Raw genomic sequence first — 25,631 nt, 5'->3', positions numbered from 1 at the left:
TCCTGACAATGATTTTGGCGAGATCAATGCTTAACGAAGTTAGAAATCCCACCCATTTTCCATACGTCAGAGAGGGAGAACCTTTTTGTGCAAGCAGTATGCATATTCAGTGCAGTTGAAGGCCTAGTGCCATTGTTTACATCAAGTACACACAGATTCTATTTTTTATAAGATCGGAAGTTATTTAGGTTAGATAACAAAGCCTCGTAAAGTGTCAATTTATTGGTGAGTTGGTTACAAGCCCAAAAGATGAGGGCATGCTGCGGAGGGTTGGGATGTTCCTCCTGTATCCATAGTTACCGTTGTACCCAAAGATAGGTTTTATGGAAGTAAAGCCATGGCCTTTCAAATTTTCTGTCGAGTGTCCTGGATGAAAAGACAAATGATTGTTATGAGTTGTTTTGACCAGGAATTTACATATTTTTGCAACGTGACATACAAGCGATATTTCAAGTAAGCATACAAGGAGTGTGTACATTGCATAGTTCCTGTACTTCGTAGATTGTTTCAACACCCGTTGCATCAACATTGCTTGTTTGTGCTGCCATCTATTCACTAAATATGGATTATTATTGAGGTATTATTTTAATATTATTTATATGTGCTTCTTCAATGTCGATATAGCACACATTTGATGAGTATTTGTCTTTGGTAATAATAGCTACAGTTGGGTTTTCCTTATTTTGTTCTCATATGTTAACAATCCATGACTTTTTATTTAAAAACATTTTTCTGCCTAGATTTGCTCTGTCAAGCCACTGGTATTTAATAAGCTAGCATTTTGGTGACAGACTGCTCAGGTGGGTGGGGGTCAGACTGATATGCAAATAGCTATTTCTCCCCTATAAAATGTATAAAGGACTAGAACGTGGTTGGGGACCCACCTGAACAGAACCTACCGATGAAACAGGTCATTGGGCTGTGTACATTCTCAGTAAAGGGGCTCCTGTACCTTTGCTAATTTTGTAATAATTGGGGTTTAATCCTAAATTACCACGGGTAATGCAGACATGGACCATCATGGTGGTTAGAGAGGCACAGTTTCACCTCACTGGTGGGGCCCAACAAGCTTAGAACATGTCTCTGGGGTTGCTTTTGGTACTCTTGTTCAGAGAATTGCCTAGCATTTTGGTGCTGGACTGTCCGGGTGGGTGGGACCAGGCTGATAAAGAAACGAATATTTCTCCTCTGAGAGAAAATTACAGTGAGCTAAACGCGGTTGTAGACCTGTCTGAGTGGAAACCTATCCACATGACAGGTAATTTGGCTGTGTTTGTACCTGCTTATCTTTCAGGTTACAGCTTCTACTGGGCCCTGTGTCGTCAATATACCAAAGAGTAGATAGAGGATGGCTCAATGGGTTCCAGCTCCAGGTCCTGATCTTAACCAGTGCCTGAGGTGCAGTCCTCAGCAAATCGGCAGCTTTCTGTCTTCCTCTTGGCTCATTCTCTGCTCCTCTCACATCCATGTGTTAATCTGAGATGGCTCATCTCCATACAGTGAGGTCTTCTTGATTCGCTTGCCCATTCAGTACATTTTCTGATTGGTGCCTTTCTAGCATCTCTCTGTGCGGGGTCTGGAACTGGATAGGTATTGTTCTTGAGTGGCTGTTGGGTGTACTGAGTTTTCCTCATTGATTAACAAGCTGATACATATCATTTCCCCTTATTACATGATAAGATTCAATTATTCCTTTCCCTTTGATAACAGAGGGTTAAAATCCCTAGCCATCATTTTGGAGCAAGGCAGACGTAATCTCACTGATGCATAGCTCTTCTGCGTAAAGCCTGACTTGAGCAGTGGCTTCCCCCCAGGCAGCGTGACCACTTCAGTTTGGTAACATAGAGATTGGGGCAGTGTTGAGGACCCAGAAGTAGGTCACATGAGAGGTGTAGCGCTTCAATGGGAACACTCTCTCCGGGTCTCATCACTCTCTCATCAAGGTTAATGGGTGTTCATGGGTTTTCACTGCAGACTGTTTAAGGGAAGGGCTTTGAAAATGGCTGCTCTAAAACCAATGAACAAGGTGGGTTTCCCAATAAACCCAGACCTTACTTGTCTTCGCCTCATTATGCAAAATCTGTGCAGCTCCGGCCCTGGAAATGCGTGAACAGCAAGGTGTGCAACAAGTAAATTGCTAGCAAGTGATATTGGATTGATGTGTGAAATGAAGGGGCACCTTCCATTCTCCAGTCTCCATGATTAAGAGGTAAAGTTTACCTGGTAGATATATCTGTTCTAATGAGGAAGGATTGTTTGTGAGTGGTGGTAGGACACTGGGAGATCTCTTGTGTACCGCCTCTGCGTAGTTCTTGGCCTTGCATCCACAGCCGCCGTAGACCCTCGTATTCCCACAGGTGGCCCATACGATGAGACTTTAGCACAGATGGGTATTTCAACAAGCCTCATCAGTAACAATATCCTAAACCCGATTCTTCAAACCTCAGGTTCACTCACAGCTTATGATTCTGATGTGTCTTCCATCACAATGATGTCTTTTTTCCTGAAATTGTCCTTTGATGAAAAAACAATGTGTTTCTTTGATGAATTCCAGAGATTCATGAAAGAAACATGGATGCATCCTCCATACTGAGCAGGTACTGGTGCCGTGTGCCATGCTGGAATAAAACAGGAAATGGGCAGACAAAGAACTGGAATAGAACAACCAAAGGCTGTTGGGCATTGGGCTGTTGGACAAATGCTTGAGAGGTCAAGGGGCCTCATCACAAGTTGCACAGTATCCCAGCTGTAAATCTGCCAGAATACCACCCAATGCAATTACTTTTAGCGCCACTTGGTCCCGTGGTATTACCGCCGGATTACCAGTGGCAGTGTAAGTCCCTATTGTTTTGAGTCTGAGTCCATAGGACTCAATGGGGCATTTTGGCGCTATTACTGTGGCAGTAATTGCACCATGGTAATTGCACCGAAAGTGGGTGGAAAGTCGGTGCACTTCCAAAAGCTGGAGGTGAATCCAACAATATTCCCCCAAACTCGTGATTGGACGGTATGGTAATGTGGCGGCAACGCTATTATCGCTGCATTTTTACCACGCCGCCCAACATGTGATGAGGCCCAAGGAGTGAGATTCAGTTGGAGCACACCCTTGATTAAAATAAGAAAAGCTGAATCTATTGGCCTCATCATGAGTTGGGCGGTAACGTCAGCGCTATTAGCACCGGCGCTAATAGCCCTACCGCCAAACCCCCGGCGCTATTAGCGCCGGATCAGGGGTTTGGCGGAAGGGTTATTGCCCATTCCCCATTGGGCCCAATGGGGAAAATTAGCGCTATTACCGCCAGCGGATTTCCCGCTGGCGGTAATCGTGCTTTAAATCGGCAATTGTGCCCATAAGGTGATAAGTTGCATCAGAACAACTGGCAGCCTGTTCAGTGAAAGATCAGGGAGAGGGGTAGGTGTTGAATGGTTTGTTATGGACCCTGGTATTGGAGGGATGCAGGTAAATGGGACTGTGTGTGTGGGTGGGGGTTATTTCAGAAAGAGAAAGCAGGATGGGAGACCTTGGCTGGGGGTAAGCTGAGGGACAGTACATTATAGGGGGCTCAGGAGTAGGGGATTGGGGCCTCAGCAGCATTGCTTCCACATGCAGGAGGGTCAAGGAAGGGTTGGGCTTTCCTCAAAAGGGTAAAGCCGGCTCTGAAAACATCCCCACCCCTAGCCTTACTGCCTATCTGGTCACAGGTTTGGAACTTCACCAGCTTGCTGGAGGGTATGCTTGTCAAGGAGGAGGCAGGCAGTGTAATGTTAACCTCTCTAAGAAGACAGCTCATCTAAGTAACACTGTCGGATGGCACTCCAGCTCATCACTAGTCATGCTGGGCAAGCCTGTGTTCCACAACACCCATGTCTGGCTCAGCCTTCTCCTACACCTATTAAACGCATGTAGGATCTCAATGTTTTGGCTTTCTTTTTTGCCTATTAAGTGCAACTTAAGTTGTTGGTGCCTTTTGTTCCTCCAACTAAATACATGGGCGGGCAAAAGGGGTTCTCAGGGCTTTGGCCTTCTCTGCCACCTACTAAATGCATAAGGAGTTCCCACTGCTTTGGGCCCCTTCTCCTTCACCTCCTAAATGCACATGGCGTTCTCAGGGTTTTTAACTTCTCCAACGCTTTACAAATGCATGTGGGACTTTCAGTGTTTTTGCATTCGCCTCTGTTTACTAAATGCAAATGAGGTTCTCATTGTGTTTGCTTTCTCTTTCATTTGCTAAAAGCACATTGGGTGGCCAATAATGTGGCTTTCTTGTATGTCTAACAAATGCATATGGTGTTCTCAGTGTCTTGGCCTACTCCTCCACTTACTAAATGCATATGTTGTTCTCAGTGCGTTGGCCTACTCCTCCACTTACTAAATGCGCTTGGGGTTCTCACTGCTTTGGTCTTCTACTGCACCCATTAAAAGCATATGGGGTTTTCACTGCTTTGCCCTTCACCTCTATGTCTGTACGCTCATGAAAAAGTGTCTTTAAAAAAGTAAACTACAATTTCCTTCCACTTGCATCCACAAAAAAGGAAACATGACTAATATATCAGCGGCCAATTGAAATAACAACAAGCATCGTCAAAGCAAACAATGTTGACTTTTGTGTAGGCTTGGGATAGGCATTTGCTAGGCATGGCCATAATAGTACTACCTGGCCATACAATGGCAACAGCTGCAAGACGACGGTGTGATTACCTCTTTATATGATAGCAGTGCCTGGCAAATGCCTATGTAATAGCAAACTGGTGGTTTTGTCAGTGCTTGTTTTTAACAGGCCTTCAGTACCAGGAACAGATATAAATCAAATTGCTGACAGTAAACTTGGTTTAGACATTGTAATTACGGATCTACGTGATCCGACTGCGGCTGAATGTCCCGCGGCCGGAAAGTTTGCATGAGAAAGGTGCAGACTTCCAAAAGTTTGCACCTTTCCCATGCGAACACACGTACATACCCACACCCCCACTCATACCCACAACACACCCACCCATGACACCCCCCCACCCACACCCTCAACACACCCCCACCCCACCCACACCCCTATCATAAACAAACCCCACTTACCTTCTTCTTCACGCTGGGTCCCTGCGGCGCCAGTTCCCTTTCACTTCCGTGATCGGGAACCGGCGCCACAGGGTCTTTTTTTTTTTTTTTTACGGAAGGCTGCAGGGTTTCCCCCCGCAACTCCCGCTCAATATACTGTAAAGTATAGTGAGCGGGGTGTTGCGGGGGACACCCCCGCGGCCCCTGTTTTAAAAATATTTTTACAGAAGGCTGCGGGGTGTCCCCCGCAACCCCCACTCACTATACCATAAAGTATAGTGAGCGGGGCGATGCGGTAGACGCGCACCCCCGATTTCTTTTTTTTTTTTACAATGCTACCACCAAAGGTTCGAACGTTTGGTGTTCGAACCTTTGGTGGTAGCATTGTAAAAAAAAAAAGAAATCGGGGGTGCGGGGGCGTTCATGCAAACCATTATATTCGGTAAAAAGGTACAAACCCGTAATTACACCAGGTAGCACATATGCACCTGCAATTAAGCCATTAACTTTCAGCAGATTGCTCATTAATAAAATTGATAGGCCAAAATGTGATATCTCTGCTTGATAGGGCTAACACAAAGAGATCCCAGGAGGATGTGTGTTGAGCAGGGAAGGGCAGGCATTGGGCGGCCATGGCCATAGAGATTAGAATGGCCCTGCACAGTCACTGAGAAGGGAAATAACAAAACAACACCCGCAAGCAGTGTGTCCCTTCTCACACAGCATCTCTCTCCCCATTGTTTGTTTGTTTGTTTGTTTTATTCATTTAATTGATGTATTTCAGTGAAAATGTGTTGGGCTATAGTTTTCACTTGTGCCAAAACTAAAAAAGTTTTATCAAGTCTGCATTATTTGGTGAAATGTTTCATAATCTTTGGGGTTAACATGCCGTGTAAAAAACTATATGTACAACTGCTCACCTTATTCTAAGCTACAGTGGTTGTTTGTGACGGACTGATGTGGATTGCTTGTTTAACAGGGACGTTAAATGCATATATTTAGCACCAGTCATTTGTATCACTTTCATTGTGTGCCTATTTCAACCAATGAACACCGAATACAATGTAATATAAGTTTACCTGCGCCGATAGAGTTCCTGTTTCGTAAATATATGGCTGCTGCTCCTTGGCGCTGGAAGTAGTCTGCAAGCTCCCCATAGATCGAGGTTCCTCCCTTTGACTGTAAAATTCAATGTTATGTATTACTTTTTTCACTATAAAAGCAATTTTTTACACTGTAGAAAAAAAGACAACTTAAGCAGAGAGATTTGGCTGTGGCCTCTGTTATTGTCAGCTTTCCTTCCATAAGTCAAATGCCTCCGCCGTGAAAATAAAAACGCAGGCAGGCGCAGGCTGGCCATCTGCCAAGCGATGGATTTCCCGGCCACTTGACACCATGATTAAAACAAACGTAAAGGCTTGTCCTTTTTTCCACAAAAGAAAGTAAACAGTAGCACGTTTGGACCTGTGATACCTCTGTAAGGCTTACAGACATGCAATCATTTTTTTATATGTATTTTATTCAATATTCAAAACAGAAGAAAAGTGCTTCATCAGGAAACACTTCACAAAAGTAGACAAACAGAACAGAGAACACCCATGTTATTTGCACTGGAAGGGGACACAGAGTATTACTGGCAAAGAGTGTGTAGTGGAGGAAGGAAGAACATTGGTGCGTACACGAGGAAGATACAGACCAACAGAGGGTTACAGAGCTACATTTTACAGGAATGAAACAATATCCACACACGTGTACAATGAGAAATACGCTGAAGGGGTAAAAGAGTCAGTGATGCTATGAGAATGCAGGGGGGGTGAGGACCCCTTCCAGGTTGTGTTGACACTTTAGGGCTGATTTAAAAGCCTGCACAGTGACAATGTTCTTGATTTCTGGGTGGGTAGAGAGGACTTTTAGTAGTATTGATACAAAGACAGTTGTTGGGAAGCTTCTGAGACTGTATTGGTCCCTTCTTTAGGCAGTTTTCATACAGGTGAAATTATCCTTCCCCTCTTATGGAAAATGACTATTTTACGTGCACAACAGGACTGTATTCACTCAATGAATGGTTTATCCTACAGTACCTCTCTTCGACATTTGTAATATCTGCAAATATGCAATGCACTGTTTGCCATGAACGAGGCCCATTGTCTTATGATGGTTGATAAAATCCTATTTCCAATCGCTGAAATGCCTAATAAAAAACAAATGCTCCTCTCCACCCTCCCCATGGTGTAGTTGTTATGTAAGAATTTGTAGAGTCCACTTGGTGTGGGACTTTACAAGACTTATCTCTTGGTATTAGGTAACCCACCTTTTAATATTGGCCTATACTACACACGTTGGTAGAGTGACTGAGCAGCCAGGCTTATCTTAAGATGGGTAATGTGAGCAGTAGGGCTGTACAATGAAATTAGTAAATACAGATATCGAAGTAAACACACCCTGAAAGTTATAGTATATATATATATTGATATGTACACAAGTATAATTAAACAATCTTTAAAAAGCAACAACTAATAGGAACATTAATATGAAAAGTTAGGATTCAATATTAGCACTTATTTGAGATCACTATTACAATATTGAGTTTCAAGGCAGGAAAAGTTAAAGTTAGATCAGAACATACTTTGTAAGTGGTAAACAAGTTAAATTCACCCCAGAGGGATGTAGCAGTCTTTTATCACAGCAATAATAGTGTTCAACAATTAAAACTTGTAAGGGAACAAGCACTGCCAAGGCCAATGGGTTAAGTAGGGTGCCCTTAGGGAGCCAAGACAGCCAAAGTCAATGGGCCAGTTCAAAGTTCTGATGCTCACTTCTTAGGAAACGTTTTCAAATAGTCAGTAGTCAGTAGAAAAATCACAAAAGCTCAAGAGGAGCCACCTTGAAGAAGCACAAGCTGGGGGGCCAGTGCAGGTGAGTTAACTGAGTTGAGTTAACTCAAAAGGTTTTAAAATAGTACTCCCCAAGCTAGGACGCAACACAAATGGCAAAAGGTAGATGTACCTCAAGCCCCACAGTACTTGAGAATTGAAGAATTGGTTCCAGCTGGATGACTTCCTGTTGCAGTGTAGCAGACCCTTGTTCCTGGTCCATGATTGTGGTTATGAACAGAAGGACGTCTGGCGGGATACTGCAGCAGCACTCGAGAGAGGGACTCTGCAGCAATGGATTCTCCTTGATTCAGCAGCTTGTTGTGGTTTTGACATATTTTTCTCAGTGCCAAAGCGGAACAAACAGTTCTCGTTGGAAGTTACTTGATCACCCAGTCCTGAACTCTGGTGAGAGAATTCTGGATGAAGATTTCCTGTGTTTGTAGGGTCTTCTGGATGCCCACACATTTTTGGCTGGATTCACACTTCCAAAGACAAAGCACTCAATGATAGCCAGGGGTCCAAAGGCATTCTGCACCCTTGAAAAGTCACAGCAAGTCGGGAGTTACGCCAAAATGAAGCTAGTCTCAAGACTTCTTGGTCGCACTAGCCCAAGGGAGGAAGTCGCCCCTTGTGGGTCTTCCCATTCAAAACGTAAATGGTGTCAGCACAGTTGCAGGGCTTCATCAGGCACTTCATGGTCCAGGAGTGTGCTGTGTCTCTTTAAATCTTCTTCATTGGATTTTGTCTTCCAATGGTTGACTCTGCCTATAGTCCCAAAAACATCCCCTTTAAAGCTAGTTTCCATTCATTCAAAGCCCTATGGCTGTCAATCACCCAGCAAGGTGGCTGTCCCTGCGGACAGCCAGCCGGCCATTCAGAACTGGTTTCACTCAGGCACACCTAGAGACAAAGGACAGGGATGTTTCAGTAAGCTCCCTCACTTCCTGCCTTTCCAGACACACTGGACAGGCTTGAGGGCTGATGCCCGCCAACGGCAAAATGCACAAAGGACTAAAACCTTATTCAACAACAGAGTAAATGCCTTGAAAGAACTAACTGACAAGAAATGGCGAAAAAAGAAGGCCAGGGCCATTTTGGAAAAATGTTCACCCTTGGGTACGGTACTGCAGCTGAGAAATGAGCCTGCAGATACATGGAACACAGATAGTAAAAAAGAAACCACTGCCACCAGCCATTCAAGTTAGTTAGTGTAACAGAATGTTACATGAGAAGTGGCTTAAGGTGTTACTATGTAACCCCCCAGCACTCCAAATTGGGCAGTGTGTGCTTGACCCACAAAAGAAAAGGTTAGTAAGACAAAAGTCATCTTACTATTCTTGGGAACAGTAGTACACCCAATAAAATGTATTTAAACAATAAGAGGAGTTAAAGGGACTTCTCAGTGGCACTGCACAAAAGGTGCTGTGTGTCACCATGCAAAAAGCAGATGCCTATGGAGTTTACCAGACTCCATTAAACAGTAAGAAACACAAAATGCTAGTCAGAAAAACAGGGAGTGGGGGTTAAGTCCACTCACTCAGGAGTACCAATGAAAAAAGCCCTGCATCCAGAAAAAGACCTGGGGGTCTCTAAGGTTTAAGCGAATTGGCACAGAAATGAACATTCTCCCTAACACATGTACCCCACCCCCCCCCCCCAGACTAAGGGACAGGAGGATTTAATCCCCTCCTGAATTAATCTCTTGTTCAAGTCATTCATACTTTCTTGAGAGACCATCAGCAATGTGGTGATTGCATCCTGGCACATGCTCAATGGTAAAATCAAACCCTTGGAACATGATAGACCATCTTAGTAATTTAGGATTTTCCACCTTCATTTGCATTAACCATCTCAAGGTTTGGTGAACAGTTTGAATATGGAAAGTAGAACCATACAAGTATGGCCTAAACTTCTTCAACAACCACACAATGGCACAACACTCACGTTCTATGGTTGCCCATAGAACCATAGAACTGGTCCTTCAGTTTTCTACTGATGAAGTAAAATAGGGCGTTCCTTTCCTTGCTCATCCTGTTGGCTTAAGACTGAATCTATTCCTGTATTTGAGGGATCTGTCTGTACAACAAAGGATTGGGTATAATCAGGTGCTCTTATGACTGGAGCTTTACAGAGGCCCTTTTCCAGCGCTTCAAATGCCTTGGCACACTCCTCATTCCATCTGACCTTCTTAGCAAATTCTGGAGAGCAGATGGCATTTAGGGGAGAAGCTATGCTCCCATAATATTCAATGAAATTCCAGAAGTACCCTTCAAGACCTAGAAAAGCTCTCACCTACCTCATGCCCAAAGTAGGCCACTTTACTCTGACCAATTTGACATTTACTTGCCTTTATGGTCAGATGGGCATGTTCAAGAAAGTGCAATACATATCCTAGGTGATGAAGATGGTCTTCCCAAGTAGGGCTAACATTGGAATGTCATCCAAGTATGACATGCAGAAGTCCTCTAACCCATTCAGAACCAGGTTCACCATGCTTTGGAATGTAACAGGTACATTCTTTAGTCGAAAAGGCATAACCCTAAACTGGTATAAGCCTCCTGCGGTGGAAAATGCAGTTTTCTCCTCGGCATGGTCTGTTAGTGCTATTTTCCAATAGCATGAGGTCAAGTCAAATGTACTGAGGAACTTGGCTGCTCCAAGTTTATGCACCAGTTCATCTGCCCTGGGTAAAGAATGGGCATCAGTCTTGGTGACTGCATTCAGTGCCCTATAGTCCACACATAACCTTAACTCACTGGTTTCTGCTTTGGGCACTAGCACGACTGGACAGGCCCAGGGAATGGTGGATGGCTCTATAAGCCCAAGGTCAAGTATCTTGTTGACCTCTTCCTTTCTGATATGATCAGACATTCTGCAGCCCCTGCTTTTGACAGGGAGACTGTCACCAGTGAGTATATCATGCTGGGCCCAAGGGGTCAAGCCTGGTGTCAGTGAAAACAGGGAGTCAAACTGACTGAGTCAACAGAGCGTTGCACTCCTCCTCTTGCTTCAGCATCGATATGTATAGAGTTTAACTCCTTAAATTGTCTCATCTGAAGGTTGTCCTCTGAGGAGATCAGGGAGAGGCTCACTCTCCTCCTCTTTATGAGAGGCTAGAAGCAAAGCTCCTAGTTATGGGCTAGAGACATAGGCCTTCAAACGATTACTGTGATAGACCGCTTCCCAAGTCCACTAAATAATTCACCTCTCCAAGTTTGCCTACAATTTTGAAGGGTATCTCTGCCTTGTAGAAACCATAACTAGTGCTAACTGCTCTGGAGTAAACTCCACCATGTTGGCCTTCTGGTCATGTCAATGTTTGACCAGAGCTTGACCAGCTTTCAAGTTTTCAGATGCTGCAGTCATCAAGAGTACCATCCTCCCCCTGAGGCCAAGTACATAGTCAGTTATACGGACTGGCTTTAGGGATGGATCATTCTCCAAACTTTCTATGAATAGAGCTAAAGGGCATCTGACAGGATGACCATAGAGGAGATCAAAGGGGATGAAACACACTCCAGCTTGAGGTAACTCTCTATAAGCAATTAGGAGGCATGGCAGTAGAAGGTCCCACTTTCTTCTCAGAGGTTCCTCTAAGGCACCTATCATGGTCTTCATCATCTGGTTAAACCTCTCTACCAGCCCCTTTGTTTGTGGGTGGTAGGCAGTTGAGAACTTCTAAGTTACTCTGCAACTTTTCCACATGGTCTGCATGTAGTGGGACATAGAATGTAACCCCCTGCCTGAGATAACTTCCTTAGGAACCCAACCCTGGTAGAAATACCAAGGAGGGCCTTAACCACTGCTTGTGCAGTAACAGTTCTCATAGGTATTGCCTCACGATATCTGGTAGCATGGTCTACCACAACCAATATAAATCGGTTACCTGAGGAGGTTGCAGGGTATAGGGGACCAACAATGTCAATCCCCACCCTCACAAAAGCAACTCCGACCACTGGGAGTGGGCACTAAAGGTGACACATTCTTGGAACAACTTTTGCCATAGGTCTGGCAGGTGTGGCAGCTCCTCCAATGTTTATCAACATCCGCATCCACCTTGGGCCAGTAAAGGTACAGAGAAAGCCTCTTTTTGGCCTTTTCGGAACTCAAGTGACCCGGCAGAGGAATCTCATGTGGTAGTTGTAGGAGCTTGGTTCTAACCTCCTGGGGTACTACCAGTCGCCTGAAGTTCCCTGGGGTAGATTCTGTAGGCTCACTGTAGAGGATACCATTCTCCAAGTAGAGTCTATGCTTCCCTGGGTCTTGCCCTTCCAGCTGGGAAGCTGTCTGTTGTCTCAGACCTTCTAGAGAGGAGCACTGCCTTTGTCCTCTGCTGAAATCTGCCCTAGAAGGTCCACCTTATGCAAGCAAAGTCTGCGGGTCAGGATGGTCTCTAGGATCCAGATCTTCTAAGCATTGAAGGACCTCCTCCAGCTCTGTCTCGCCAGTAGCTGGCTCTTCAGGAGTTGGCTTGTCCACCCACTGAGCCTCAGCTGGGGATGGGGTGACTAGGGTGACTGGGTGATCTGGGACTGTCCTCTGGGAAAACCCTGGCTTTCAGAGCAGGTTTGGGTTTGAGACCCTTTTTCTTAACAGAGACTCTGGATTTCTCCTTGGTCTCCTTCTTTCTTGAAGTGGAAGGTTGGCCTGCCTGCTCGTTTGGGATGCTGGATTTTTCAATGATCTCAAACTGAGAGTCTCTCAAGGTTGCCTCTCTGGCCAATCTTGTCAGCTCCTGTTTCTATTTGCTGGGAGGCCTGGGGGTACTGGAGCCTACTCCAAGAGTTTTTAAGTCATTACCCAACAGGACACTCCCAGGTACTTTGGTTTGCACACTAACCGGAATTCTTACAGTCATGTTATCACAGTGGATAAGAGCTGGCACAATGAGAACCATTTGGATAGGGCCTACAGCAAGTTTAGTGTGACCTTTGGGTGCCTTAGCTACATCCTCAGGTTTAAAGAAACGTTCATCAACCACCTATAATGCTGGCCCCAGTGTTCTGATGATTGGAGTCTCCTGGTCATCTAAAAGTACACTGTACTTGTAATATTCTTTTGTGTTTTCAGGTATGGTATTATACACATCTATATTTTGTTGCTCCCACAGACCAAAGGACACTAAAGAAACACTATCTTGAACTCCAATGGGTTCTTCAGCTAGTAGGTGAAAGTGAGCACTTGTCATTGGAGCTTCATTCTCAGGAACAAAGGCTAAGGAGACAGTGTGGAACCCTGAAGGTGTAGCCTTACATCTGGGATCCCCTTTCACATGGTCACTAGACCCACAAACCACACATTTACCAAAGCTTTTCTGGAATGTGGGGTTTCTGGTAACCTGCCTCTAGTTTGGCCCCCTCACTAAACCTGTATGGCTTACCTTGGTAATTACCCTTGTGATTTTTGTGGCCCTCTTTTGGTGGTGAAGTAGTAGAATTTACTATCTTTTTTGTGCTTCTTCGCCTCATCCTTTTTCTGAGTTGCCCAGAATCCTTATCAGTGGCCCTGTTGGCTATCCATAAATCAACAGCTTGAGCTAGCGTCTTGGGATAAAGTTCTTTGGCGTCAGCCACGTTCTGTCTCAGCTCAGGGGAGCAGGCATCACAAATATTCTCTAGTAAAAATAAATTCCTCATTCCTTCAAAGGAGTTCACTCTGTAACCCTTAACCCAACCATCTAAGTTTTTCAGGCATTCACAAACCCATGAAGCCGAAGAGGTACCATCCCTCTTTATGTGGTCTCTGAATCTTTTGAGGTATGGAGAAAGAATCTTCCCAAACCTGGCCATAAGAGCTAGATCTAGTATTCTGTAAACCATAGGTGAATTCAAAAGTACTCAACCAATCCAACACATCACGTTTATTATCATACATACTTACAGCCTCTTTTGTTAGGTGAACTCTCTTGGGACTTGTAGACCGAGAAGACCCTGTGAAGGAAGCAGAATCAAGGGACATCTTTTTCATCATACTCATGCTGCATTTCCCTTTCTCTGAGCCTCCTCTCCTTCTCTTTGTCCTCTGATTGTACTGCAAGTTTCTTGAATTCTAGTTCCAGTCTCATTCTTTCAAGTGAAAGATATTCTGGGCTTATATTCTGACCTGCAGGGTCATGATAGGAGGTTATTGAGGTACAGGGGACGGCTGTGGAGGGGAGTTGCTCACGCCTTGAGGATCCTCCTCACCTTTTGACCCATTTGGCAGATTGGAGCTAAGATCTGAACTATCATTCTCTTCAATTTCCTCCATTTCAGTGTTGTAAATAGGGGTATCAGCCTACTTCCAGGATTTTGGTGATTTAACAACTTTGTAATCAACTCCTTTTTTGTTCCTTTTAAACTCAGTCCCCTTGTTCTATATAATTCTTTCAATTATTCCATTGTAAGTGAAGTAAGGGGCTGTTCATTAAAATTATACATTTCTGGAATGTTTTTTGGTGGAGCTAGCTTTGTGGATGGTTTATTTGGGCACAAGCACAACCAATAGCATACTTGCCAACCCTACCGATTTAGGCGGTGGGATACCGCTTTTTAAGCAGTCCTACCGCCTACCGATTTTTTGACACCAAATACCGATTTTTTTAGTAAAAGTTTTTTTTACATTTTTTTTTTTTTTGCCCACGCCAGCTCGGGGGAGTCTTTCAAGGGCTCCCCCGAGCTGGCGTACCGGGAGAATGCCCGGCATGCAGGCTTTTAATGTCAAAGGCACCCACAGCGGTGGGCTAAAGCGCCCCTCCGCCGCGGGTGCCTTTGGCAAAAGGCACCATTAGTCCCCCACCACGCCAGCTTGGGGGAGTCTTTCAAGGACTTCCCCGAGCTGGTGTAGTGAGAGACGGTGTGGCATGCAGGCTGTTAATGTCAAAGGCACCCACGGCGGTGGGCTAAAAGCGCCCCTCCGCCGCCGGTGCCTTTGGCAAAAGGCGCCATTAGCCCCCCACCACGCCAGCTCGGGGGAGTCTTTCAAAGACTTCCCCGAGCTGGCGTACCGGGAGAATGCCCGGCATGCAGGCTTTTAATGTCAAAGGCACCCACGGCGGTGGGCTAAAGCGCCCCTCTGCCGTGGGTGCCTTTGGCAAAAGGCACCATTAGTCCCCCACCACGCCAGCTTGGGGGAGTCTTTCAAGGACTTCCCTGAGCTGGTGTAGCGAGAGACGGCGTGGCATGCAGGCTTTTAATGTCAAAGGCACCCACGGCGGTGGGCTAAAGCGCCCCTCCGCCGTGGGTGCCTTTGGCAAAAGGCACCATTAGTCCCCCACCACGCCAGCTTGGGGGAGTCTTTCAAGGATTCCCCGAGCTGGTGTAGCGAGAGACGGCGTGGCATGCAGGCTGTTAATGTCAAAGGCACCCACGGCGGTGGGCTAAAAGCGCCCCTCCGCCGCAGGTGCCTTTGTCAAAAGGCACCATTAGCCCCCCACCACGCCAACTCGGGGGAGTCTTTCAATGACTTCCCCGAGCTGGCATAGCGGGAGAAGGCACGGCATGCAGGCTGTTAATGTCAAAGGCACCCACGGCGGTGGGCTAAAAGCGCCCCTCCGCCGCGGGTGCCTTTGGCAAAAGGCGCCATTAGCCCCCCACCACGCCAGCTCGGGGGAGTCTTTCAAGGACTTCCCCGAGCTGGCGTAGCGGGAGAAGGCGCAGCATGCAGGCCTTTGTTGTAAAAGGCGCCCACGGCGGTGGGCTAAGGGCGCCCCTCCGCCGTGAGTGCCTTTCACAAAAGGCGCCATTAGACCCCCACCACGTCAACTCCGGTGAGTCTTTCAAGGGCTCCCCCGAGCCGGCGTGATGGCAGAAGGCGTGGCAGGCGCCTCATTGTCATTGAATGCACCCGCGGCGGCGGGCTCATTCAATGACAATGGGCTGCTTACGCGCCCTATTCCTATCATTACCTCCTCGCCTGACTATTTTTGAAACTTTAAGATTCCTACAGATTTTTGGTCACAGAATGTTGGCATGTATGCAATAGTCATTGTAATCCACTCCACACCAATCCCACCACCTGCCACCAGTGTTAGATAAGAATGTGTAGAGTCCAACTGGTGTGGGACTTAACAACACTCTCTTGGTATTAGGTCACCCACCAAGCCTGTACTACACAAGTTGGTAGGGTGACTGAGCTGCCAGGCTTATCTCAAGAGGGCTAATGTGTGCTGTAGAGCTGTACAATGAGATTAGTAAATACAGGTATCCAAGTAAACACTTATACACTTACATTTATAGTATACATATTTATTTATATATACACAAGGATAATTAGACAATCTTTAAGAAGCAGCAACTAATAGTAACATTAATATCAAAAGTTAGGATTGAATTCAACAAGGGCAATAAAGTAGGTGGGTAAACCTTTCTTATGCTAAACATATTCCAGCACACTCAGTGACATCGTTTGAGGTCAGTATTAGCACTTATTTGTGATCACCATTACAATATTGATTTTCAAGGAGGGAAAAGTCAAAGTTAGATCAGAACACACTTTGTAACTCATAAAACAGTTAGATTCTCCCAGAGCAATGTTCAACAATTAAAACTTGCAAGGGAACAAGCACTGCCGAAGCAAATAGATTCAGAAGGAGGCAGAGTTGGCTGCTGAGTTGCAGTCTGCGGCAGTCCCTACTACTCAGCTTCACTGATCCCCGGTGTATTGGCAGTCTATCTACGACCTTCATTGCAAAAAGTAGGAGATACTTTAAAAACCTCTTTGTTCCACTGAGCGGCCGCAGAGTTGGCTGCTGAGTTGCAGTCTGCGGCAGTCTATGGCAGCAATGGCGTGAACGCAGAGCTTGGAACATGAAGGACGCTGTCTTCACATCCAGCGCCCAGACAGTGAAGATCACAGGCTCGAACATAGAAGCCCGTTAAAATCTCTGCCGCCTACAACAAAAAAGACAATTTCTTCACCTGCTGTGAAGAGCGAAGACTACGATTTAGGTAGGAAAGCTGTGATTGTGGATTCAGAATTCCTACAATCATCATTGTCTGCCTCCATAGATAAGCCAGTGACTTCATACACATGCCTCCTCCGATCTCACACCGCGCACTCATTAAAAAGTAAAACTGCAAACAACTTACTAGACTCTTTGGAGGTGCAGGACGGTGAGCGGGGCCCGGGCAGCAGTATGGCAGGAGGAAAAGAGTTGGGTGGGAGGGTTGCTCTACAAAACACGGACGCGGAGAACCGTCACGACAAAGAGGGTTGGAGGGGAAGTTTGTCGGGTGATACGCTGGCCCCGCCCCCCTCTCTAGTTGCAAGCTTGGCACAGCAGTGCCCAAGGAAACAGAGATCTGTGAAAGAAACAAATCGAAAGGAACCTACCCGTTGCAGTATGAGAAAGCACTTGTACATGATTTGTTGACACAAAATGTTGAAAACCGTCAAGAAACGGAGGAAACTCAATTATGTTAAAAAAAACTTGAGTCCCTTGAAGCTGGACACTGGTGGGAAAAATATTCCAGATAATTCTCTAAAACAAAAAGAAAGTAATGTTACCCAAATGGAAAAAAGGAACGATAAGGGTTCAAATTGAAATTCACGCAATACCTCATAGAAAGGACCTGTCAACTTCAGCCCTCTCCCTGAATATTCTCGATCCGTTACTAGAAGAGGAAGTGACGGGGGATATTCAAACTCCAATGAGGAATTTTAGTGTGGATATTGAGGAATTAAATGATTCTCTACAGGACTTGTGCAACCCTATGAATTTTACGGACATGGGAAGCAAATCTGAAAAGGAAGGACAAATAGAAAACCCAATAAAGCGATTTCACGCAAAAACAACAAACAACACAAAGACATTGCAAAAACAGGGAAAATTTAAGGGGCCACCTAAATCAAAAATCACTCAAAAAAATGCCCTGATGAAACAGGCCCCTAAAGAAATCAAAATGACTGAAAAAACAAGGACTTATAGATAGATTACTTCCCAGAGAATGAGGGGCACCCATACTGTGGGCTCATTAGCACACTTTTTTAAGAAAAATGACAACTCAGCCCGGGTGAACCTTAGTGAACTCTCCGATCCCGAGATCCTGGAAGGAGCTCATTATCAAACCAGTCATGAAAAACCTGATAAACAGACTTTCCCATGATCTGGCATTCGTCCTATATCAGAGAAGAATACCAAAACTTTAAGGCACCCCAACCAAGGCAGAATTGTAGGCACTGTACCTGCACCAATTAAGTTCTTGGGGAATCAGCCTTACATCCAAGAAACAAACTCAACACCCTTCTTACAAATAGCAGAGGACACAGTAGAAGATGCACATCATAAACAGGTGAATAACCATCAATGCAGCCCTGACTTGGGGAAGAACAACCTACCCCCTGGTGTCCTCAGTTATGATGTTCAGAAGGACCTTACCACTTTCATAGAAACCATCGCCATGGCTAAGACCGGATTATCAGCTCATTCAATGAAGCAGGACAGCACTCAACTACCTTCTGAATCCAGAACTATTGAAGTACACGATACAATGACACTGGATTTGACAATCAATAAATCAACAACCCGACAGAGGGAGGGTGGGCAAGAGAGTGCTTTGGAGCAGCCGTACTGATCTCTAATAATAAGAAGGCCCAGAATCTGCGAAGTGAACGACCAGTGGAGTTGTCACCATATTTAAACAGAAAATTCACAATCTCATCTCAACCTAGTGGCAGGGAGACTCCAACAAAAAAAACAGACCTCTTTGCCATTATGTCTGTAGTGACGATCGCATTGGCCCTATTCATTAAATTATACATGGCCTTGAATGACACTTTGAAGGATCAAACCATGCTAGCAGCCATGATGCATACAAAATTGATATATCTGGCAGGATATATCATAGCATTAGATACCAAAAAGGGAGCTCCACAAGATATAGGTAAACAAAGGGATGTGTCGAAGTTGCCAGACTCAGGAACTATGGAAACAAGTCAAGCACTGAGAGTGCCGGAAACTTTGACAACTGCCACTCAGACAACATTTGAGCCTAACAAAGACCTGAGACCGAGTACAATTAACATCTCTCAACTTGATGACGCCAGCAGTGGCAGCAGAGAAATGAAGTCCAGATCTAAAGATAATAAGGACATGGCGATAGAAAAACTATTGGAAGAGTCCAAAAGAAGCACACCACGGAAGTGTATTAAAGATGTATTACACCGACCAAGAAAGCCGCAAAATGGATGCATAGTTCTGTAAGTAAATGAGCAAGCAGCGATCACAAATTCTCACTCTCATTTACCTAAGCAAAACTGAAATATCATCCAAAGTGACACAGATAATTACCCAATGTTCTCACAAAAAAGGTGTAACAAGCCGTTAGACACAAGACTTGTCAGGATAATTAGTGACTCACAAGAGAGCTCTTTGTCTCTACAAAAAAAACAAAGAGACTAAAGAAACAAGACAAACAACTATTCCTGCCCCGAAGAAAATTCCAGTAGAACTTTGAATGAAAGTTTCACCCACCTCATTCAAATGCCAGGATCCCGAAAAGAGGAACACACCCCCGATAACTACAAAAGAATCGGAGGAGAGTATAGACTTGATGGATCTATCGCAATATTCAATGGAAGAGTCTGAATCAGAACTGACCAAGCTCCCTGTGAGAGGGAAACCAAAAATAGCAAAACTGTCAGAAATCAGCCACAAAACAATTAATGAATAAAACTAATTCACTGATGTTTCTGACTTTGGCTGACAGGTGTAAAAAACTGGCAAAACATGGAAGAACAGATGACTTGGGACAAAGAGAACAAATGTCAACAGGGGAAAAAATTAACAAAGCCTACCAAGTAAATCCTACAGAGCATTCAGGAAGAAGTAAAACCAGATCACGTCATGATACAAACCCCCAGAGTAAAAGGAACAATGAGTTTATTGGAAATGCATCGACTTCTAAACAAAAAAAGAGAGAGAAAGTATTGCCTCAAATCGATCGATTGAGAACATCTACTAGAGCCCCAAGAATGAAAGAAAGGGAGAAGCAGCAAAGGGGGCAACGCCGCCCATATAATAAAAAAATCAAGAGCACTCGTAATCTTAAAATAGAACAAATTGGTGGCAAACAAGAAGAAACATTTTGAACAGAAAAAACATCATGACTCTCTTTCAATGTATTCCAAACTTGCGACAGATTCACTCAGATGACATAAAAATTGTAGAGTTTGGATATAGTGGGAGATTAGACAGTGTATATCTCCTCTTTGGTGGTGTGAATGATGTTGACAGCAGCGACGGAGAGCTTCCTAATGTTAGGCTTTGACCTAACAGAATGTGCCATAGAGGGGGTGGAATCTAAACAATCTGATCAAGACACGAGACCATGGGCAAATAGGGTGCCCTTAGCTCCTGAGTCTACCTTAACTCTGGAAAATGAACATAAACGTGACAAAGGGAAAGAGGGTAAAGACATGAATGCCCCTTCAAAATATACAAACGGAAAACTCAAACAGAGAGAAGAGGATGTAAATGTGGAGAGTAAGCTAAATTCACGATCCCATGAGGATGATGAATGAAAACAGAAGAGAAGAGAAACTAAGATCTTTGGAGACCCTTTGAAGCCAAAAGGTCCGCTCCCAAAATTAACACTGACTTTCAAACCAGATGCAAACCCAATCTCTCAATCAGATCAAAACAGCAATCTTGATAAAAGATCACAAACTCAAGATCACCTAAAATGGGTGTGGATTTCTGAAGCTGTAGCACATCCAGTTAGAAGATAGCCACTCATAAAAGAAGAGGTGGAAAATTACTCCCTGGCTCAACGCCTAATAACATTGGGTTCTTGGAACACGAGAGGTTTCAGGCATCTACTCCCATCTAGTGATGTTAACTTAGGTGATTTTGACATCTTATGTCTCCAGGAGACATGGCTAATTGAAAAACCATAATTGGATGGGTATGAAACCTTCATTTCGCCAGCCTCAAAAGGCTTATATGGACGACCACCATCAGGACTGATTGCGATTCGATCAAGGAGCGAATTTCACTTCATGCAAGCACTAGTCTCAAGTCAATTCTTTCAAGTGCTACTGCTAAACTGAAAACATAAAGATACCCAAGAAAAGGAGGATGATGGTGACGACATGATAATAATTAACACATATTGGAATCCACTAGCCATGAGTAATGAGAAATTCATGGAAATGGCAGAGAACACCTTGGATGAAATACATACAGAGCTTCAACCTAAATAAATAATGTTATGCGGCGACCTATGCCTGACCTATCCAAAAATCCCGGCAATCAAGAGTATACACAGAACTACAAAACCAACTGCAGAGAGAGGTATCCTGTCGTCTTCCCGATGGTATCTCGAGATTTACATAATCTCCATACGATATTGGAGAGGGATATGGAACTGGTACCAACTTAGGAGAGAGAGGGTCAAAAGGCCGTAATAGACCACATTTTTACTTCTCCCTCATATTTCAGTTTTCAAAATAATCCGGACCGAACATAGCGATCACAATCTGCTAATGGTGAAGTGGAAAACGAAGTGTGAAATAAGTAGTAAAATGAGAGCAGCAATAGAAGAATTTGGTGGTGGAACACGCCTAAGATTAATCGCAAATGCTGTCAACTGCAACAAAAAATGAAGAACTTGATGTTCTAAATATTGAATATCAACTTCTTTTAACCATCTATCAAACAAAAAGAAAAAAATTGAATAAAGCCACATTAACAAAAAAAACATCATTTGTATGATAAACTAGTGGTTGCTGAAAGGAGAAAATTAAGAAGAGCAAAATGACTGGCAGCAAAAACTAATAATGGGGAACATAGAGAAATGGCCTTAATGGCCATGAAAACATATAAAAGTTGGGTGAGATTCCAGCGAGTAAAAATGTACCAGACAGACACAGAAAATATGCGACGAATGATCTGTGGTAGAAAATCGAGGGAATTTTTGTCACTGATAAAAACAACAGCGAAAGATACAAAAAAATTCACTGCAGAATAGCGTTGGTGAAGAAGTTTGGGTCGAACACTTCTCAGCCCTCTTCCAAAAACCAGGTACGCATTACCCTCTCCATCAAGAAGCAATCAATCTAACTTGGGACGTCCCTTGCGATGTGGATTTGATCAAAGAGAAAATCTTTAAATTAAATACTTCAAGGGCTCCGGGTCCTGTCGGACTTAGTAATGCACATCTGAAAGAATTTCTGATGGAATGGGCTATCTTCATCCACAAAATCATCAGAAAAAGCATTGAAACAAGATCAATACCATCATCATGGACAATGTCAACTGTGGTGATCATTTACAAAAGTGGACTAAGAGGAAACGCAAGAAATTATCGACCAATATCTTTATTGGACGTTATTGGTAAGGTCTTTGGCTCATTGATGTTGGATCATTTTCAAGCGTGGATAAAAGCGACAGGCTCCGCTGACCTTTTTCAATTGGGCTTCGTAAAGAATGCAGGGACAAAGGCAAATATTCTCCTTCTAAGTGCATTGAAGGGAAGGATAATGGAAGGTAGCCCCAGAATTTTTGTAGCTTTTGTTGACCTGGTCCAGGCTTTCGACGAGGTCAACCGCAAAATCCTTTGGGAGAAACTCTCTGATAAGAAATGGCCAAAGGAGATTCTGGATCCAATAAAATCTTTGCATAGAAATACATTGATGAGAGTTTGTCTGAATTAAGCAGGTACCCTGTCAAAGATAATTCAAAGAGCTAGAGGGGAGAAGCAGGAGTGTCCACTCACCCCAACTCTTTTCAATTCATATCTATGGGACTTCCAAGACTCCGAAGGCGATGTCAGATCCTTTCCTCCAGCAATAGGAGGGGTCAAAGTATCACACCTGCTCTATACAGATGATCTGATTTTATTAGATCAAACTGTGAAGGGCCCCTAGCAACAGCTAGAAAACCTGGCAAACTATATCAAAAGGAACAATTTAGAAATCAATAAAAACAAAACAAAAGTTATGACACTTGAAAAATCAACTAAAAAAAACTAAAAACTGCAGTGGTGTCTGGAGGGTTCCAAGATTGAACATGTAAGAGAATTTAAACATCTAGGGGTGATACTGAGTAACAGCCCAAGAGAGTCCAATATGCAAGCTTGTCTCTTTGAGAAAGCACAGAAATTATCGACACAAGGAAGAGCAATCGACAAAACATGTGGCTGTTTCTCCGTGACACCGATCATACATTTCTGTAAGACAAATTTTGTCCCTACCTTGACCTATGGATCAGATGCAATGCCAAAGATTCCAGAAGAAATTTGGCTGAGAATGGAAGGCTAGTTTTGGCTGGAGTACTGGATCTCCTGATGTCGACTCCAATGGCACCAATACGCTGAGAGCGGAGTATATTTTCATTGCAAGCAGCAGTAATTAGAAACAGTATGATGTTATATAGAAAAATAATCCTCTCAGATCAGACAACATTTTTCAAAATCATCAATACTGAATTTCTAGGGAAAAAAAAACAAAATGCTGACAGACTGGGCACAGAGAAACCAGATCAAACTAGAAGAGATAAATTCAACCGAAGAGGAGCTGAAGCAAAATCCAACTAAGGTGAACAAAAAAACTAGAGGAACAGGATTGGATAATACATTATCAAAGGCATCTGGATACAAACTGATGTCCCATCTACTGATAATAACGAAGCAAATACATCAACCACCGGCATATATGGGAAAGTTTACTAACAAAACTTTACGAAATATCTTCATGAGAGCACGTTTGAACCGGCTTCTGACCAATGAAATCAGGGCCATAAGAGGACTCTCACCTACAAATAACTGCTGCTTCTGTAAAAATGTGTAACAAGTGGAAACTGTTAGACATCTGTTTCTATCCTGCAAAGGTTTGACAAAAGTAAGGAATACTTATGTGGGTCACATTTTTCAAGACCAGCGAATCTGTGATGAAGAAGACTGGTGGCATTGTTTGTTCCACACTTTCCTTCTCGGCTCACATCGCTGATGTCTCTAAAAAGTCAAAAATCCTACTGAACCTCCTCAGAGGTACTCTGCCCTTCCTCTCCTTCCCCCAGAAGTTCACTGTCTCCCAAAATCTGGTTCTCGCTAGGTTGGATTACGGCAACAGCCTCTTTCTAAATGTAACTGCCTTTACTCTCTGCCCTTTGCAACTTACTGCAGAACAGGACTGCAAGACTTGTCATTGACCTCAAGCCCTGGGATCATATCTCTCCAGCTCTGAAATCTCTGCACTGGCTCCCAGTGGATGCAAGGATTAAATTCAAAACCCTCGGCATTGTCCACAAGGCTTTCTGGGGCCTGGGTCCAAAAAACCTTCAGCTATCCATCTGCAAATACCTCCTCCCTCCAGCTCTCCACTCCTCTACCTCTAACTCCCTCAGGGTCAGTCATTATTCAAAGAAACAAGCAGGGGGTAAATCTCTGTCTTCGGCTGGTGCCTCCCTGTGGAACAGCCTCCCTGCCACTCTAAAACTTGAGGAGAACCATCTCAGGTTCCAGAAGCACCTAAAGATATTCCTCTTTGCTTCTGGCTTTGCACCCCCCTACCCTGCTGATTCTGTTCTCCCTCAGCATTATGCACCTGGACACGCTCTGTTCCTCTGGGCCCAGATACCTGCTCACCCTGCTGCCCTACCGCACTGCCTCGGGCCACCCGTTGCATTGGGGTCTGTGTCTGTACCCATACAGCGCCCCCTCCTTTTTTGTCTTCCTGCCTTTTTCAGACCTACTCAGTCTGCTGTCTTAAACTCAGCACTTGCCACTGACTGGCTGCACTATCATTGTTTGTTGCCTTTTATTTATTTAATTATTATTTATCTGTTCTCTTTGTTCTGCACTGTCCTTTTTCTCCCCGTTCCATGAACTTTTCCCCCTCTCCCTGCCTATGCACTTGCACGTTCTCAATGTCACTGGGCCTAGTAAGATCGTTGTTATGTTCTCCTCTGTTTCCCCTTCCCTTGCCTTGTCGCGCTCTGAAACACTTGTGTATGAGCGCGATATAAATAAAATATCAATTCAATTCAATAATAGGAGGAGAAAAAACTCCCTATGTGATAGCAGTGGCACTCTTTTTTCAAAGAGTTGACTTTCAAAGACAAGAGGAAGATGGGAAAGAGAAAACAAATCAGATTGTGTAATCAGGGGGGGCGGGATGTCAGACAAATTGGAAGGATGCTTTAATTTACTTGTCTTTACCCCTTTCTGCTTACTCTGCCCCAACCAAAGTCAATGGGCCAGTTCAAATATCTTTTTTTTAAAAAGTTTTTATTAATTTTAATCAACCAAACAACAATACAACCAAACATGCAGTGCTTTTTACAACAATACCATTAGTCAATGCTCAATCTTGGTCACTGCTCCCCCCCTCCCACCCCATTCCATGAGCCCATTTATTCTTCGTACTCTGTATCTGCCATGCGCAGTGGGGCCTCACTTCCCATAGATTCTGTTTGGTCTTGTATTGTTCCAAATAATTCCGCTAGTAGTGATTTCCATGCCATCAGGGAACCTGTCTCTTCCTCCCCCCTGCAGTGCTTGCCTCTTGCCACACCATTGTTTCTCCTTCTGACCACTTCTGTAAGTCTCTCCACCACACCTCCATCCTTGGCTTGTGACAAGTCTTCCATCCCATTGCAATCCTTCGTTTGGCAAGCACATATGCTAAATCTTTTAATTTACCAACATGTTTAAGTTTAGACGATCTGGGGAACCCTCCCAACAAGCAGGCCCATGCTGTATCTATAATTATCGTGACCCCCTTTTCCG

At 44.2% G+C, this 25,631-nt stretch overlaps 1 protein-coding gene across 1 annotated transcript in view; it reads right to left on the bottom strand.

The window, feature by feature from the left end:
- Positions 1 to 202: 202 nt before the first annotated feature.
- The window catches only part of LOC138569034 (sperm microtubule associated protein 1-like), a 63,225-nt gene continuing 37,796 nt past the window's right edge, over positions 203 to 25,631 (bottom strand). Inside the window, exons 2-3 of the mRNA XM_069646745.1 lie at positions 6,127 to 6,226; positions 203 to 366 (exon numbers count right to left, since the gene is read on the bottom strand). Of these exons, the coding sequence (XP_069502846.1) occupies positions 215 to 366; positions 6,127 to 6,226 (252 nt within the window). The 3' untranslated portion in view covers positions 203 to 214. The remainder of the gene's footprint in view (positions 367 to 6,126; positions 6,227 to 25,631) is intronic.

The sequence above is a fragment of the Ambystoma mexicanum genome, chromosome 2q (genome assembly GCF_040938575.1).
Source record: "Ambystoma mexicanum isolate Mex_15411 chromosome 2q, UKY_AmexF1_1, whole genome shotgun sequence".
NCBI lineage: Eukaryota > Metazoa > Chordata > Amphibia > Caudata > Ambystomatidae > Ambystoma > Ambystoma mexicanum.
Note: the sequence above shows the minus strand (reverse complement) of the source record. Positions and strands in the feature narration are given on the sequence as shown.